Source organism: Pyricularia pennisetigena, chromosome 2 (genome assembly GCF_004337985.1).
Source record: "Pyricularia pennisetigena strain Br36 chromosome 2, whole genome shotgun sequence".
NCBI classification, from domain to species: Eukaryota; Fungi; Ascomycota; class Sordariomycetes; order Magnaporthales; family Pyriculariaceae; genus Pyricularia; species Pyricularia pennisetigena.
In genome coordinates, this window is record NC_043741.1 from 4,639,837 (window position 1) to 4,657,673 (window position 17,837).

The window sequence follows — 17,837 nt, forward strand, 5'->3', positions numbered from 1 at the left end:
AACACCTACAAGAGCCATGAGTTCCCGCGCAGTCCGTTCGATATGCAGGTTCTCTTGCCCCTGAATTCTCACAACGGTCTTGCGGGAGCCGAGAGGCGGAAACGAAATGTAAGTTCCAAAAGTCTCGGTGATCTTTTGGACCTTGTCCATACGACTGAGAAGAATGTTATCAATCTTCTCCGAAGGAATCTCGACTTCCTTCACGAAGAGCCGCAGCCTGTTGAGGACCTCGTGCATCTTTTTCTTGGCGAGTTCGATATGGGCTGGGTCCTCGCCAGTGATGAAGATCTGGTTCGGGTCGCGCGCTTGGGCGTTGACTGGGCAGTACCGAAACACGGAAGAAAATGATGGCGGCATGTATATGGCAGTACGCGTCGTCGACTCAATGAGCTTAATGGTTTTCCTGTTGCGGCCACAAAGAGGTTGATGCAAAGTCAACTCGGCGTGCAGCCCATCGATAATCCGGCCAAGCTGTACGTAATCTCAGGATTAGCAGTGCACGCATGCGTGGAAACTCACACGCTAGGGACTGAGTTTCAATACCATTTGATCAATGTGGATCAGAAGCCTAGTCTTTGCGTGCTCAGAAGACAGATGGTCGCCGTAGATGGCCAACCGCCAGCGCTGGTCCCTTCTAACCTCACTGTCACCATTCAGGCCATCTGCGAGTGGGGTGAGTTTGGGCCCAAGGAGGAAGATGTCAACACCACAAAAGCTCGATGTGTAGTCCAGGGTGTTCGTCACGGGTGCTTTGAGACCTCCAGTCTGCGGATCGAGAAACATATCACCATCAATGTCGATGATGGTGCAACGCTGTTGAAGACCAACGGTAAGCAGTTATTCCAACTCAACATCAAGCCTATACAGTCCCGTATTCATGAACAGGCGACGAAGGTGGGGGAATTCAGCATACGAGGGTCAGTGGCGTCTCGTTTAATATCGTGTCCCTCGCGTGGTATACGAGTTCAGGCGCGCCTGACAAGCAGACTGTTGTCACCTGTCCCTTGACATGCTTTGGTGTTGTCGAAATGACGTGGGCTTCGATGTCGAGTGGACTCGTCGTGAAGTCCTTACATAGCTTTCGCAGGTTTGAAAGATTCTGAGCGTGGACGGGAAGTTCATGAACGGGCACGTCGTCGGGGGCATCTTCGGGGTGGGTCCAGCGGAGGACGGCGTCAGTGGTTGCGTGGAGTATGTCTTCGGTGTCGGGGCCGGCTAGGTCGGAGGACAACGGCACGTTGAACGAGTAGTGTAATGGCGAATCCAAAACATGGGGAGGGCCTTGCTGGGGGGCGCTTGTCGAAGCCATCTTTTGATGAGGACCTGGGCCGACGGCAGGCATGGGACCATTCGGACGTGATGACATTCCAAAGCTGGCCGGGGTCATCCTCTCGGACCAGTGACGCATGTTGGCAAGCTTGTTCATGGTGCCGGTCGGCTTCGGAGGCGGACGACGAAAGGACGCGGCAGTGGATGGCTGGACCGGACGAGACACAAGACTGTGAGAGGCTTAACGAGAGGAAAGCCACTACGGCCACAGCACGCAGCTTTCTTGGGTGCAGACCAGGGACCGGGGCAGTGCAACACGGAGCGCAAGCGGCAGAGAGAGAAAAGGGAAAAAAAAAGCAATTTGACAGGAAAGGAGAAGGAGAAAAAAAACCACAAACGACAAAATTCGAGGGTATCTAAAAGGAAATGAACGGACTTGGGAAAAAAAGAATAAAACAGAAGAAACGGTTTGGCGATGACAGTTCCCTTCCAGAGCTCCTTTGGGGGTGGTTCGTGTGGAGGGGAAGAATGTGGAGGAAGCACCAGGCAAAGTAAGTCGTGAGTGTCGGTTGGACTGGTCAATCCTGATCAGCAGCCAAAAGGCAGCTCGAGCTACGGTGGGCCACCGAGTCCCGGCTTAGTCCACCACAAGTGCACAGTAGCAACCAGCCTCTGAAGAGATGGTCCGTTCCGGGTCGACTTCCAAAACCAAGCAATCGCTAGCGGACTGGGAGCCCCTGCGATTCTGCCCAGAACCATCAATTTTTTTTATCACTGTCATAAACAGACGACAATTTACAATACTATGCCAAGCTCATCCCAGAGAGACCCGTGCTGGTCGGTTCGAATGCCCAGCGATGTCCTGGTTTGCACGGATCTCCTTCACAAAGCCCCCGCTAATTAATTAACCCTCTCAAAGCAGAATGAGGCCATTCGTTTCCCATTCGCTGCCTCACTGTGCGGGCTTACATAAGACGGTACCTGTCTGCGGAGCCTATGCGTGTAGGTACTTCAAGTAATGTTCAAAGCAGGGTACACTGTGCATGTGTTACGGGGCATTGCATACGAAGTCTGCCGTCAGATGTTGGCACCTGATTTTTGATTTGAATGGCTGGGTGGACACCCATCAAAAACTTTCCACAAGCCCCGACCTCATCAGTTTCTCCGGCAAAACGTCTGTTGGGTATGGTATTTTACCAACTCCGTACCTAGGGAGAGGCTCTAGTAATTAGGTGACCTTGGTTCTCTTTTTGTATTTCATAATAGGATGAAACGAGACTCACGGCAGCAACATATCTGATGAATCATCAGCCAAGACGGAAGTCGAAAAGAAAGAAGCCTACAAAGATAAAATGAAACGAAGTTCTCACTGCCGCCCACTCAGCCGCCTGCGAGCGCTGAGCTGACACCCGCTCCGACTAAACTTCAACCCGAGTCGATGACCGCACTTGCTTGCCTTGCTTGTTTGATTTTGTTGACGGACGGGGACCATCTGACTTATTCATCAACGAACTGCCAATGGAGATCAAAAGCATGGTGATTACCGGCACATTCAAACCCCCCGACTTCGGTAGAGGCCCCACTCCCAGCAATCACAAATGCATCATGGACTGCGCGCAATATTAACCCTAATTCCAACGTGGTCTGCTTGCCTGCCCTTTCGAGGTTAGGGTTAACAAGCTCCATGTCAGCCTCTCGCATGCGTGGCCTTTATGTACTGAAGCCTGTTTCGGATGATTGTGGCACTCCTGAAAAGCAGTCGATGAGTTTTGACTGCATAAGCTTCGTTCCGATTTTCCCAGCTTGGGCGACGGTCAGGTTGACTACTGTTGTCACTTGAGATCGACCTATGGCTGCCGAACATAGCTGGGCAGGTATCTGCGGTCTCTCTGATAGATAACATCAACATGGCTGTAGGCGGTTGTTTATGTGGCTTGGGGAGATTTGGAGATGCTTTATTGCATACTCCGTCTGTAGACATGCACTCATACATTCGTATCCGGGTCGTCATCTCACCCTGTAGTCCAACACAGCCCATGCCGTTCACTCCGTGGTGATCCTTCAACTGGGCATTGATGCAGGCAAGAGCCCAACTAGAGCTAATCTCTAGCTCAAGTCCCCAATTCCACAATAAGCAATATACGAGCAGGCCGTAACGCACGGCCGTGAAAAAAGACACAGCAAGTGTCATGTGGGATCATTGCTCACAACGCTACTCGAAGACAACCCTTGAGGTACTGTCCTGATTATGTTGGTTTGTTTGTTTCCCAAAATGTTCCTTTTTGTTACGAACAGCGATATGTACTGCCCTGCATTGAGTTAGACTAGATAGTACCAGACTGGAATTCAATTTCTGTACAGATAGCCTAGGTTTCCAGGCTTTACTCAGGCATAACCTTTGGTAGCTAATAGCTATCCGGTTGAAAGCTAGCTACGTCGTACGTCAAGTTGCACATTGACTAAGCTCAAGCGGTGAGGAGATATGCACTGATATCAACATGGAATCATGTGTTAATTTTGAACTACAGGTCATTTAGTCAAATTTTTGGCAACTCCAGAGCCTATCATTCATGTACACTAACTGTCAAACCACTAGGTGCAGTGACTACAACTGTGCCTCTGCCAATATTAATCCTTCTTCAAACATCTCCGTATCAAACATTCCATCTTGCAGCTCTAGCGGTAAGAACCCCGCATCGTTTCCTCATAAACCACTCCCTCAGGTGCTCCCCGGGACCTGTCGAGATATGGAGCATCTGCATCTGGCCGCATGGGCCTGTCATACTGGAACTGCTGCGACTCTGGTGGCCTAACACTATAGGACCGCTGTACCACGGCTTCTGGTCGAACACTGAACTCTCGTGCATATGGCTGTTGATATACCACTTCGCGCCTGCTTTCCGGATGGGCACTGGAAGCATACTCTCGCACTGACACATCGGGACGGAGGCTTCCGTATCTCTCTCCATAGCCACCTGCCATCTCATAGCGGACCGTCTCAGTTGGTCGCACACTGGCCGCTCTTGTAATATACTCCCTCGGGGGATTCTCAATCACACGCCTCTCGGGGTGCGCACGGCTGCGAACGTAATCATCACCAGCGGTGGATCCCTGGGGCACCACCGAGTACTCCCGTTGGCGGTAAGAGCGGTACTCACCGGCGACATACTCCGGTTCCGTAATGACCCGCCTCGGCGCTGCAAATTGGGGAGACAAGGGGCGTCTGTAGATGACGTTTTCGCCATACGTTTCTGCCATCCTCGACAGAGCCCTGGCCGGAACGTGATGGTCATAAACAAGCGGTTCTGCAGCGGCTGTTGCGACCACGGAGTGCCTGGCCACAGAGGGAGGTCTAGGGGGTTCGATGTATTCTCTTCCATATTCATCGACAATGATGCGGGCTGGCTGTACACGAGGTGGAGGAGCCATAGCCGCTGGTCGAGCCTCACGCATAATCGGGGATGGGGACCGGTCGCGATCATTTGCAGGCCGCACACTCATGCGAGGTTCATCCCGCACGTCATAATACACTGGAGCCTCTCGAAAGGAGGCACGATCCACTATGGCCTGAGAAGCTGTCCTGACACGAGGCTCATTGGTGTACTGTATTGGGTAAGCGGCAGGATCTTGATCCCTAGAGAACTGCGTCGACACCGGCCTTCGAATTTCGTATATATCGTGATCATATGGTTGAGCGCTTGTGTGCACAGGAGCTGGCCCTTCGCGCAAAGATATGTTGCGGCGGTCGTAGCCCACTCGGGGATTTTCTTCGCCGTATGATAAAGCACCGTGTTGATCTCGGTATATCTCGCGTTGGACCTGTGGGCTTCGTGATTCATCGTAGTTCAGCTGCTCCATTGAACGCTGCGATGGTCGCAGCCGCTTATGAGGCCTACCAGCTGGGTGAGCAGAAAATGGGGAAGGGGAGCGAGGCTCCGCCTTGATGTAGGGAGTAGCATCAGCGGCTTGGCGATCAGCTTTGCGCTTGTTTTTCTTTTTGCCCTTGCGTTTTTCATTGGCTTTGGAAGTTTGGGGTGAGCTCTCAGGGCTAGACACAGCCGAAACTTCGTTACGTATGGCAACCACTTGCGCAGGCGTCGCACGAGCTCTACGCGTATCTGACGAGTGAGGGCCCCTGGCAATGGCGAGGGAGGAGACATGCGATGGCTGCGGCGCGACGGGTGAGAGATCGTGTGCTCGCACAACGGTCGATGTCCCGGCTCCATAAGCTTGCGCAAGCCGATTGGAGGCTATTGATTTGGTACGATCGTCAGCACTCTGCTCGTTATCTGTATGGCCAGAATCCGCAGAGCCACTGGCGTCTGCACTTTCCCCAGAGCTGACGATATGAACAGCAGCATCTTGAATTCTGGGGCTCGGAGGACGTTGGGCAGCAACAAGGGCGTTCTGGGTCTGCTGGCCACCAGGTGCGTCGGGCCGGTGATTTGCGGACGAGGTTATATCTGTGGGTATTGATGCTCCATTATCTATGGGGGCAGCGGGTTCGGACATGAAACTGAGCTCTGGTTCGTAGTCTGAGCTTTCGCGCATCTCAACGTCTTCGGGGTCGGGTCTATCAGGTAGACGAGCAAGGTGGTTCGAGTTGGGCGAATCGTCGATGGATGTGGAGGCATACGTATTCCCATGAAGGGAATCGGCATCATCAGAGTTGTTAGTTGCTACATTTCCATCAGCATGCGAAGGAGCCATCTGCTGGGCGAGAACAAGTGCCTGTTGCAGAACGTCCATAAGATCGAAATCAGGAAGAGGTTCGCTAGGCTGCAGAGACCAGCTCGTGCTGCGACGCTGCTCCAACTGCTCTCTCAGGGCACGCTCGACTCTCTGTCGCTGCAGCTGGAGTTCTGTCTTGATGAGGTGATCAGATTTTTCAAGGAAGATGGGGTTGATCTCAGCCCTTGCTGAACCAAAAGTCTTCGCAGATGACGGCGTGCTACTACCGCCTAGGTCACCTGGAAGTGATCCTAAGCCAGGAAAACTTGTGACCAGCGAAGGCTGTGACGAGTTCGCCTGGAAAGCCTGACGATTCTCTGTCGCGCCTACATCCGAAGTCATTCGACTTGAAGAGGGCTTGACATGGAAAGAGGAAATGGCGTTGGTCGTTGGGCCATCAGCGAGCGCCGAGGTGGACGACGATGTTGGTGGTGACGCGTTAGAGGTTTTCGCTGCTAACAGATGCGCAGGAACCTTGATGTTTGGGTGTTTTCCCGACAGCACTCTTTCGCGAAAGTTGACAATTTTACCATATTCATCAATTAGACGGAGCTCATCTTTCGATAGAGTCACCGTCGTCGTTGATGAAATTGAGGCCATTGCAGCCGACGCCGGTTTGGCGGCAGTCGGTGATGCGTCACCTCGATGGTAGGCACAAGTTTATGGCACAGGGTCAGTCAGAGATGAAGCAGCAGAGCCAGGAGCTGCCGACGGCAAGAGAAATATAACAGCTTTCTGGGTCAAAGTGCAAATGAAGGCGTAGAGCAAAGAAAACCCAGCGTATAGTTTAGTAAGAAAATAAGTCGATGAGGACAAGCAGAACGCGAGCATGAACTCAGCGATCGGTTGGAATTGAAGGTCGAAGACAAAAGGGAGAGCTTTGTTTTTGTAATCTGGACTGCGCAGAGGAAATATCTCCTGCATCCACTAATCCCGTGCACGTGCTTCTCCGTGTTGCTTACCGCGATTTCTAGCGTGGCTAGACCCAGCCTCACAGAATAGACCTTGTTTCAACGCGTCTTCGTAGAAGCCCTAGGGTACGATCGATCTTGACTTGTGCAGTGGACATTTAATTGTTTCTGTTTCCAATTGATTGGTAGGTAGGGAGAGTTGAATCTCGTGGTGCAAGTGCTGCTTACCATGATCCATTCCACCCTGCAATTTGCGTCTAGCCTTGGCTGGTCACATGAATGAAATGAATGAGAATCTCCCTTGCTGCGTGAAAGGCCTGTGGTGGGGTTCTTCAGGCTCCGGCTCGGAATGGAATAAATGGTTAATGACGAAACTTATTTATTGAGAACAAACATATATAATAAAAAAAATAAAAAATAAAAAAGGGCAATGACCGAAGCAAACACCGCGATGAGTCTCATGCATCTTTTTTTTTTCTTTTTCTTTTCGGCGAACCCATTCCGCAGTTGGTATTTCTAATCCAGAAAAACTGAAAAACGGTGTGACTCAAAAAATCAGTTTTCAGGCTCTCCGCTAATCGGTACTCGTACTCGACTTATCCGGTATTTATGTGCTTGACGCTCCCGCTCAAGCCATGTAAATCAATGTCGTATTGCATCCATCCATCTACTATTGACTTCTATAGACATCGAGCTCTTTTGTAACAACACAGTCCCACTTTGTTTCGTCACACTTGGTACCGTAACCTCCTTCTGTACATTGAAATCCTGGCTCAACCATTTCAGTCAGACAACGTCTACCATCAACTTCCTGAACTACATTTGATCAAAAACATCAGATTTACACCGTAGCTGCCCACTGGATACACAATTCAGACATGGGCTCAAGCGGACCGCCCACTAATGGTGTTGACCGCCACCCAACAAAGGTCTTCTTCTTGTGAGGACAAACGTACCTTTGGTATACTTGGCTTTGCGTAATGTCGTCATTACTGAAACATTTACTCCAGTGACATTGACAATTGTCTATACCCCAAAAGTATGCACTGCAGCATTTTGTGGATTGTGTTATGATCTCCTCCTCATAATATGCTAACCTGCAACGGGAAAATGACAGGCGCAAAAGTACACGATCGCATGGCAGATTTGATCGACAAATACTTTGCAGAACACTTGTCACTCCCTTGGGATGAGGCGGTACGACTCCACAAAGAGTACTATCAGAATTACGGCTTGGCAATCGAGGGACTTGTTCGACATCACCAGATCGACCCCCTTGAGTACAACTCAAAAGTAGATGTACGTGACTCCACACCTTCGAAGCCTGGATCTATGACACCCAAAATACTCACATCTGCCTGATATAGGATGCCTTGCCACTTGAGGGCATAATAAAGCCCAACCCACAGCTTCGGAAAATGCTTGAAGACATCGACCGAAGTAAGGTCAAGCTCTGGCTGTTTACAAACGCTTATGTAAACCATGCTCGGAGGGTCGTTCGGCTGCTGGAAATCGAGGACCTCTTTGATGGCATAACATATTGCGACTACGCTTCACAGCCCCTCGTCTGCAAACCGCACGAGAACGCATTTGCAAACGCCATGAAAGATGCGGGTGTCGAGAACGTCGATGACTGTTACTTTGTCGGTAAGTGATAATGGGTAGTAACTTGCCTTGGGGAGCGTACCAGTGGTGCTGACTGGCATAGACGACAACTATCAAAACTGCAAAAAGGCAGACGAGATTGGCTGGCATACTGCTCATCTTGTTGAAGAGGGCGTCAAGGTTCCCAGGACACCGGCCTCTGAGCATCAGATTCGCTCCCTGGAGGAATTGCGCAACGTATTCCCTGAGGTTTTCAAGAAACCGTAGGAGTGCAGATAGAGGACATGAAAGGCTCCCACACCGACGTGTCAGCAAAGGCCATTGTATTGTCATTAATAGGGGGGGTTGTGATTATATGCCGCCAAGACAGGCTAGACTTTTCAGGTCGCGATAGATATCAGCAGAAACCAAGCGCATCAACCCAGAGGGACTGCAGCGGGCCTCTTTATGCTTCTTATGACTTGGTCTAGCCTCTTCTGTGCCTCTTGCTTGTCCCTAAATGCTTCTTGTCTTTGCGCCTCGGCAACTCTTAGTTCCTCCTCAAGCTCTTGGATATTGCGCTCCTGGTCCTCCTCACTATTGTCAAGGCCAGGTAGTGTCGATATCAGCATCTCGATTTGTTGCTCTTTGACAATCAGATCACGCGCAAGCTCGAGCTGGCCGGCCTTGAACTCGTCGGCGGGTACGGGGTCGACTGTGCGCAAAGAAGAGGCATAGGGTATCAGTTTTGGTCCAGCGGTTGTGCAAGGAATAGAGGCAGGGGTCTCCAATCAAGCCCGCACCTTCTTTTGGATCATCTTCAGGTTTGAGTTCTCGGATCTTGTCGTCGGGCCCGAGTGTCTCCAGATCATGACGTTTATGGAGGTAGTACAAACATGCAACAAATTGCTGCGCGAGCTATTTGGAGGAGCAGAATATCATCAGCACGGTGAGGACAAACCCATGGCGCATTCATCAGTGGGGTAGAATTCACGGACCTGGTCAACCGCATCTTGGAGTTGCGTGAGTCTGTCACCCATCTTGATTGATTTTTAAGAGAGCGCGTAACAGAGGCTATGGACAATCAGTGTCAGCTGTGACGGGAGTGAGGTTGATTGGAGTGGATGCCAAGAGTCGCATGGTCTGAAGAATGGAAAATGGAACAAGCGCAAATGCAAGGCCGACAGAACTCTGGTTGAACATGAAAAGGGAAGCTCCGATGCTGCCCAAGAAACCATGCAAGATTTGGACAGTATGTATCTGTTGTCCACACTGTGACTCTTCTTGCCAGAACCACGTTATCCTTCACTGTAGACACATACCTGGATAGTTTTTTGATCCCTTCATTAGTCCTATCTAGCCATGGATCTGAGATAAGTGATTCGCCGGTCCTGTACTACACTTCTCATAGAAATTCTTAGAAATATGTACATGGGAGAATAATAATCGAGCGAGGAGGTAGGTACCTACTATGGTTCTTCTGTAAAGAAATGGGTGGAAGATCACTGTGTGGGGAAAAGAAGCTCATTGAAGAATTAAAAGAATCGGGACGGTTGGACAACGCTGCTGTTGTGACACCCAGACTTCTTCGGTCCTCGATCTGATTTATGGCAATTCGATATTGAGTTGCGATATGTCCCATGTCCAAGTACATTCGTTCCGATCTTACTTTCCGACTGTAATTCACTCTGACGGTATCATTCAACTACCAAGTCGACATGAGACGGATTCTATCGTATTGTCCCGATAAATCAGCAAGGCATGATAAGGCACAAATGGGTGGCTCGTCCACTTGACGCCATTCAAAGAGGCACGCCATGGATCCTTCAGCGGAGGATGAACAGCAATCAAGGAGTACCCTCCGGCGTCCCGGATCCTGGAACCACGTCCAACACCAGCGAGACTCTCACATACCCCAAACCACCAACACCAAACCACAACAGCCTGTCATCATTTCTTGAATATGCCAAGAGGTCGGGTTTGAACCCAAAGTCAACAGTCTATGTTGGCACTCACTATGAATATTTTGTGGCAGAAAGCCTCGCCAGCTTTGGGTTCTCATTGTTCCGCGTTGGCGGAGCCTCGGATTATGGAATCGACTTGCTAGGGACTTGGGCTGTCCCGTCTGTTCCGAAGCCCATCAAAGTGATCCTTCAGTGTAAGGCAATGGCCTCAAAACTCGGCCCGAGCCATGTCAGAGAGCTCGAGGGTGCCTTTGTGGGCGCGCCTGCTGGCTGGAGGGACTCTGGCGTGTTGGGCCTACTGGTAGGCCAGCATCCGGCAACAAAAGGCGTGCGGGACTCTCTGGGGCGCAGTAGATGGCCTATGGGCTACATATCGTGCTCCGTGGCAGATCGGCAAGTCAGCCAGATCCAATGGAATCGACATGCCGTCAATCACGGTCTTGATGGTATGGGCGTCGCTGTCAAGTACACAGAGGACGGCTCGCCTAGGTTGACCTTGACAATGCATGGGTTGCCTTTGCCGTCTGGACAATTTCCAAGAACAGAGTCCAAATGACAGGATGATGAAACTTTGAGCAGAGCCATTGTTCGTAATCACCAAAGACTTCTTCTGACCCAGGCCGATGACATGTGAACGTTCATTGCACATGAGATCATGTTAATGAAAAGCTCAGACGAATGTTTAAAGGGAACGAGACGGACTATCCGGCAAATATGCACCCCACAACAGACCGTTATATAAGGTCACAACGAATGAGACCTATACATGTAATGATGATTATCTGACGAGCCGTTTTGTACGAGGGAATTACTGAAATATACAGCAAACAACTGAAGGAACGATCATATTCTGTGGCAGCACCTGAAAATATACCTCTTGAGTCAGTCTTCCCAAATTGCCCTCTTCGCTTTCTCCGCCTCTTCCAGCCTCTTCTTCTCGAGCTGCCTTTCTTCTTCTCTCCTCTTGCGCTCCTTTTCACGCATGGCCTTGTCATAAGCTTTCTGTTCTTCCGTCTGCTTAGGAACCTTTACTCCCAGTGCACTCGCTATCATGCGGCGTGCCACCGCATCGGTCTTCTCGGGTCTCCTGGGCCCATCGGATAAGTCGCCCGTCGTAGCTGAGAAGTTAGTAGCGCTCGGCGAGTAGCTAGGTGTAACTGGTGTGGGCGGAGGTGCTTTGGTGCCCGTCGTCAAGCTGCCGCCGGCCGAGTCTACGGGGCCGCTGCTGTCGGGGCCACCGGATTCGGGCTCAGAACTGGACTCCGGATCGGAAGATACGTCCTCGTCTTCCCATGAGTCTGCGACTTTCTTCTTCGACTTGGTCCCGGCCTTCTTGGTGTTTTGTTTGCGGTGGGTGTCGTTATTAGCCGGGGAAATAGTCAGCTTGGAGACAGCAGCAGCTACGTCCGAGGCCTGCTGAGCTGTAGAGGACATTGTGGGGCGTGCAGCGCAGGACGCTCTATTAAAATCTGATTCGTCGAGCGTGCAAAGACGGCAGTCGACTAGGGGACAGTGCAAGAACCGAGGGTTGCCGATATCGTAGGGTTGTGCCACGCAGAAAGTGGAAACAAAAATAGCTATGGTAATGCAAGCCAAAACAGAAACGCAGCTGGATCTCCTTGCAATGCAACGGATGGTGTCAAAAAGACAAGCAATAAGACAAGCAATAAAACAAGTTGGGGACAACAGCAGCTTCTTAATAAAAACAGAAATGGTCAGGCTGTCTTGACAGGCAACTCCCGCTTTGCCGAATTGAGATAGGTAGGTATACAAGAGAGGTAAGATACCTAGGTTGGTACCTTAGGTAAGGTGGTTGACAAGGTGGTAGGCAAGGAAGGCTAATATTGGAAATCCCAGGCTGTGAAGTGAGGTATCTGAGTAAGGCGCAAGGACGAGATGGGGTGTAGAACTAGATTAACAAGAGCTGAAAGGTCGTCGGTGGTGGGTGGGGGCGGTTAGCAAGACAGTTGAGGTAAGATGAAAGCCATGCAGATGGGTGCAGAACTGATCATCATCTCTAGGCGAAAACAGCCCCGCGGACACGACATAATCTAACGCGCATCTAGATTTGGCAAGTGTGACAACTGAACTAGGTTTAAACACTGTTGTACCACCGGCTATCCCGTTATATACCTATCTAATGTACATAGGACGGTAGATATCTCAACGTCAAGACAGACTTGGTAGACAGCTGTTGACAATCAATTGTTATGAGAAAGGTACCTTCCCCTCACAATTTCATGCCTGGATTATCATTTCCGGCTACCAACCCCGCATTAGCCTCAACGAGCTGATCAACTGGCATGGAAGATCAAAAAGTCAAAGACCAGGGATTTGGCGTCCCGAACAATTTGCTTGTGGCTGGTTGTGGAAGGTGGCTCGTGGGTGGCTAATACATGTAGCGGACCCACCCGATAAACGTCCGGGCTTGCAACGACGTTTATCGTTTCGATCATAGTGGGTTTTTGCTGGGGAGATTCCATCAAGCTCCTTTGCGCGTGCAGAGAAGATTACAAACCAAACGGCGGAAGGTACAGTACCTAGCTGCCTGAAGCTTCATAAAAACTTTCCAAACTTCCATAGAATCTTTTTTTTCTTTTTCTTTTCTTTGTTTCTCGCGGTCACTTTGGAGTTGGTACAGTTTCTGAATCAACATTAATCAGTTCAACTTTGTTTGCAGTCAGGCTTTTGCTGCTTCCCGAGCTTGCCTACCTGAGTTGCATGCATTTCTCCGATTTTGCATCGGCTTCGTCATTAGACTAGGTGCCGCCACTCGCAGAGGTAGTGAAGCACGAGCACAAGCACACATAATCGCCACAATCGCGTTTGGGACGACGACAGCTACCCAGAACGATCACGATGTTACTCAGGCAGCGCGTACCTGCCAGACCTGCCACATTTCGAGGACTACTCGCCCACGCACCGGCGGGCCACCGCTGTGCTGTTTCCAGGCTATATACAACAAGGAGCGTATCCTTGCTTTCGACTTCGAGACCCCGTGGCCCATCATCTCTCTTTGCCGACACAGCGCAGCTGGAAATCAGGTCGAGTTTTTCGACGGTTGCATCCCTGAGAAAGAAGAAGAACGATGGCTTCTTCGACGCGACCGAGCCGTTGTCCGAGGAGGAGGTAGAGGCAAACTCAGATAAGGCCAAGCCATCAAAGGACATAGAAGAGAAGGAGACGAGTGATATCAAGACATCGAGTTCTGAATCAACACCAAGCTCGGCGGCAAGATCAGGAACTGCGGAGTCGCCGGATGGAAGGGGCTCTAGCGCCGCTGGAGGTGCCTCGGGCGGTGATGGATCAGGCGATGGCGGCAAGAAGGGCCGCAAGTCGGCAGCAGAAAAGGCCCTACAGAAGCCCACAGTTCCCGAGATATACCCGCAAGTGATGGCGATCCCCATTGCAAAAAGGCCGCTGTTCCCGGGCTTCTACAAAGCAATAACCATCAAGGATCCGAACGTGGCTGCTGCGATAACAGAGATGATGCGGAGGGGTCAGCCTTATGTGGGGGCTTTTCTGTTCAAGGACGAGAATGCCGATTCCGATGTCATCCAAAAGCCAGAGGATGTTTACGATGTCGGCGTCTTTGCACAGATAACGAGTGCTTTCCCTGCAACAGGGGAGGGCAAGGGCTCTCTCACGGCGATCCTATATCCCCACCGCCGCATTCGCATCTCAAACCTTTTACCGCCAGGAGAGGTAGAGAACAGGAAGGACGACTCTTCCTCAGACGTTCCCATCCCAGAGCCCATACCATCAAAACCCACAGAGGAGGACTCTGCCCAAGAAAAGAAGGGAGACGTTGTGGCCAGCTTCGAGGAGAGTGTTGTTTCGACGAAATCAAACACCCAACACGAATACGAGCCTATATCTTTCCTACGCAAATACCCTGTCAGCCTCGTTAATGTTGATAATCTGGCCGAGGAACCTCACGATCCCAAGAGTCCGGTCATCAGGGCTGTGACTAACGAGATTGTGGACGTGTTCAAAGAGGTTGCGAACATGAACAGCCTGTTTAGGGATCAGATTTCTACTTTTTCGATAAGTCAATCAACAGGTAACGTCACTTCTGACCCTGCTAAGCTCGCCGATTTTGCCGCCGCGGTATCGGCCGGCGACCCCGAGGAGCTTCAGGAGGTTTTGGCGAGCTTGAATGTTGAGGACCGCATGCAGAAGGCACTTGTGGTACTCAAAAAGGAGCTCATGAACGCGCAGCTGCAGTCAAAGATCTCAAAGGACGTCGAGAACAAGATTTCAAAGCGACAGCGTGAATACTGGCTTATGGAGCAGATGAAGGGGATCCGTCGGGAACTTGGCATCGAATCGGACGGCAAGGACAAGCTGGTAGAAAACTTCAAGTCCAAGGCAGATGGTTTGGCCATGCCCGACGAGGTGCGCAAAGTTTTTGACGAGGAGCTTAACAAGCTGGCTCATCTTGAGCCTGCGGCTTCCGAGTTCAATGTCACTCGCAACTACTTGGACTGGCTCACGCAAGTTCCATGGGGCAGGAGAAGTGCGGAAAACTTCAGCATTTCAAACGCGGTAAAGGTTTTGGATGAGGACCACTATGGTCTGAAAGATGTCAAGGATCGCATCCTCGAGTTTATTGCCGTGGGAAAGCTGAGAGGAACTGTGGAGGGAAAGATTCTCTGCTTTGTCGGACCGCCAGGTGTAGGCAAGACGAGTATCGGCAAATCTATCGCACGAGCACTTAACCGCGAATACTACCGGTTCAGCGTTGGCGGCCTCACAGATGTTGCTGAGATCAAAGGTCATCGGAGAACTTATGTCGGTGCTCTTCCTGGCCGTGTGATTCAGGCTCTGAAGAAGTGCAACACGGAGAACCCGCTCATTCTCATTGACGAGATTGACAAGATGGGAAGCGGTTACAAAGGCGACCCTTCCTCTGCCCTCCTTGAGCTGTTAGACCCAGAGCAAAACAGCTCATTCCTCGATCATTACATGGATGTTCCTGTCGACCTATCCAAGGTCCTGTTCGTCTGCACAGCCAACATGACGGACACCATACCCCGGCCTTTGCTCGACAGAATGGAGGTCATCAGGCTCTCGGGCTACGTCTCTGACGAGAAGATGGCCATTGCCCAACGTTACCTTGCTCCGGCAGCCAAAGAACTTGCTGGGCTTGAAAAGGCAGACGTCAGGCTGAATGACGATGCCATTGAGGAGCTCATCAAGTCGTACTGCCGGGAGTCGGGAGTGCGTAACCTGAAGAAGCAAATCGAGAAGGTCTACCGCAAGTCAGCACTCAAGATAGTACAAGATTTGGGCGAAGAGGCGCTACCAGAATCAGAGGCCCTGACCGAGGCTGGCAAGGCTGCACTGGAAGAACAAAAACAAAAGGAGGAAACATCCGAGCAGACGAAGGAAGATACCAAGGAACCCAAGACAAGACCCGACGAGCCTTCACCACAACCTCTTACCGAGAAGCCACGGGTTGCCCTAGAAGTGCCGGAGAGCGTCCACGTTACTATTGACAAGGATTCGCTCAAGGACTATGTGGGACCTCCTATCTTCACTTCGGACAGGCTTTACGACGTCACACCCCCGGGTGTAACCATGGGCTTGGCATGGACACAGATGGGAGGCGCTGCCATGTATATCGAGTCGATACTACAGGCAGCTCTGCGCCCCGGTTCGAGGCCTTCATTCGAAATCACGGGCAACCTTAAGACGGTGATGAAGGAGTCGTCCACCATTGCCTATTCTTTTGTCAAGGCACACATGGCAAAGAACTTCCCCGACAACCATTTCTTTGAGCGTGCGAAAATCCATGTTCACGTGCCCGAGGGTGCTGTGCAGAAGGATGGCCCCTCGGCAGGTATCACAATGGCCACTAGTCTGCTCTCATTGGCTCTGGAGATGCCAGTTGATCCTACCATTGCCATGACAGGCGAACTTACCCTGACCGGGAAGGTCCTCCGTATTGGAGGCCTGAGGGAGAAGACTGTTGCAGCCCGACGAGCTGGTAGCAAGATGATTATATTCCCAGCAGACAACATGTCGGACTGGCTCGAGCTTCCAGAGGTAAGAATTTATACAGCAGCATGTTCTCCGTTTAATGAGTTTCTGGTTTGCTGACAAATGATTTGCTCCCGGTAGAACATCAAGGAGGGTATCGAAGGTCGCCCGGCCAGCTGGTACTCTGAGATCTTCGAACTTGTCTTTCCAAACCTAGACATGACGAACGCCAATAAGTGCGTGAGCTGCGAGTGGAAAAGGGCCAATGCCGACAAGTCGGCCACTGAAAAGGAGGAAAAGGAAGAGGAACCCTAATGCAATCGAGGACGTGGCAGCTGAAATGTCCGTATGATTGTCGGTAGGATTCAGGGGCTTAAACCGAATGTTATCCATGTACAACAGCAGGAGAAGGATAGGGAGGGATGCGCTTTGATTCTGCTGGGCGTACGGATGCAACCAATAAAGGGTTGCTGGAATAAAGAGGGAATGTAAGAGCATAAAGACGTGGCTTGCTTCGTTTCTGGCGTTGGGGAGTAACCACTGACGAGGCGATTGTACTGGGAACACACTACTCTTCTGTGAAATAAGGGATTTTCTCGTTTGTCTTTTCTTTTTCTTTTAATTGTACTATATTTGCATTTATTGCTCCAGCATTTCCTGCTATAGTATACAAGCAAGAAGCTAGACAGGCCTGATGCAAAAGCAGTCCAGTAATGAAAGCCATAACAGGGGTACTAAGGTGGCTCTGGTGTCGGAACCTTGCCTCATCACCCGCAAATACTACGAGGAAGTGAACTAACCCAACCCAGAAATGCTAAGTCTTCTCCACCAGCTCCATCTGCTCGCTGGGTCAATATCAACTATGTGTTAATGGCTCAACAGCCACGGTTCAACAAGAGGGAGATCAGGAAGGTAATGATCATAGGCTACTGGCCAACACAGGCCAGGGCTTGCCAAAGCTGCCCCAGACTTGCTCACCCGCAGCCGTGTCCGCTGCGATTCTGCATCGTCTACTAGCAAATTCCCACCATCGGCAGAGAGGGAGGTTCCGTCAGGGCCATCTCAGTGTCTCTTTTGCTGTCAGGATCACCGATCCGCCAATCATGGAACTCTGCTTCCTCATCTGCACCACAACTGCCCCAACCCAGCCGTCATATTGGGCAGCAGGACAGAATAAGGGCAACGTCGGAGAAACCAGTGTTAATTGCACGTGTTCTTTTGGGCAGCCATCGGATCGCAGGTAAACTGTATCTGGGTCAGGTTAGATCGGATATCACTACCTGGCTTGATTGAAGGGCATACCCACCGATCCGCGGTGGATGGGGAGGGAGGGACGTACAGAACATAAAAACGAAGAAAATAATGCAGGCAAAACGACGTCAGTCTTTTTTTT

General features: G+C 50.9%; 7 protein-coding genes across 7 annotated transcripts in view; 3 read left to right on the forward strand and 4 right to left on the reverse strand.

The window, feature by feature from the left end:
- Positions 1-1,426, reverse strand: part of PpBr36_01298 (uncharacterized protein) — a gene marked incomplete at both ends in the record, with an annotated part of 3,423 nt that extends 1,997 nt beyond the window's left edge. Inside the window, 3 exons of the mRNA XM_029888486.1 lie at positions 1-471; positions 544-813; positions 914-1,426. The exon at positions 1-471 is cut by the window's left edge and continues 361 nt beyond it. Of these exons, the coding sequence (XP_029751331.1) occupies positions 1-471; positions 544-813; positions 914-1,426 (1,254 nt within the window). The remainder of the gene's footprint in view (positions 472-543; positions 814-913) is intronic.
- A 2,519-nt stretch (positions 1,427-3,945) lies between these two features.
- On the reverse strand, positions 3,946-6,600 carry PpBr36_01299 (uncharacterized protein; the record flags this gene model as incomplete). The annotated part of the gene is made up of 1 exon (XM_029888487.1): positions 3,946-6,600. One exon carries the CDS (start codon positions 6,598-6,600, stop codon positions 3,946-3,948), a length of 2,655 nt encoding a protein of 884 aa, XP_029751332.1.
- Positions 6,601-7,750: 1,150 nt separating this feature from the next.
- Positions 7,751-8,783, forward strand: PpBr36_01300 (uncharacterized protein; the record flags this gene model as incomplete). Its single annotated transcript, XM_029888488.1, has 5 exons — positions 7,751-7,851; positions 7,922-7,950; positions 8,029-8,210; positions 8,279-8,558; positions 8,620-8,783. Coding segments are annotated over 5 exons (756 nt in total), but the record flags the coding sequence as incomplete, so codon positions are not given.
- A 149-nt stretch (positions 8,784-8,932) lies between these two features.
- Positions 8,933-9,535, reverse strand: PpBr36_01301 (uncharacterized protein; the record flags this gene model as incomplete). Its single annotated transcript, XM_029888489.1, has 3 exons — positions 8,933-9,210; positions 9,299-9,413; positions 9,494-9,535. The coding sequence occupies 3 exons, from the start codon at positions 9,533-9,535 to the stop codon at positions 8,933-8,935; spliced, it is 435 nt and encodes a 144-aa protein (XP_029752228.1).
- Positions 9,536-10,331: 796 nt separating this feature from the next.
- Positions 10,332-11,015, forward strand: PpBr36_01302 (uncharacterized protein; the record flags this gene model as incomplete). Its single annotated transcript, XM_029888490.1, has 1 exon — positions 10,332-11,015. The coding sequence occupies one exon, from the start codon at positions 10,332-10,334 to the stop codon at positions 11,013-11,015; it is 684 nt and encodes a 227-aa protein (XP_029752225.1).
- A 326-nt stretch (positions 11,016-11,341) lies between these two features.
- PpBr36_01303 (uncharacterized protein) lies at positions 11,342-11,893 on the reverse strand (the record flags this gene model as incomplete). The annotated part of the gene is made up of 1 exon (XM_029888491.1): positions 11,342-11,893. One exon carries the CDS (start codon positions 11,891-11,893, stop codon positions 11,342-11,344), a length of 552 nt encoding a protein of 183 aa, XP_029752226.1.
- Positions 11,894-13,318: 1,425 nt separating this feature from the next.
- Positions 13,319-16,759, forward strand: PpBr36_01304 (uncharacterized protein; the record flags this gene model as incomplete). The annotated part of the gene is made up of 2 exons (XM_029888492.1): positions 13,319-16,510; positions 16,586-16,759. The coding sequence occupies 2 exons, from the start codon at positions 13,319-13,321 to the stop codon at positions 16,757-16,759; spliced, it is 3,366 nt and encodes a 1,121-aa protein (XP_029752231.1).
- Positions 16,760-17,837: the final 1,078 nt, after the last annotated feature.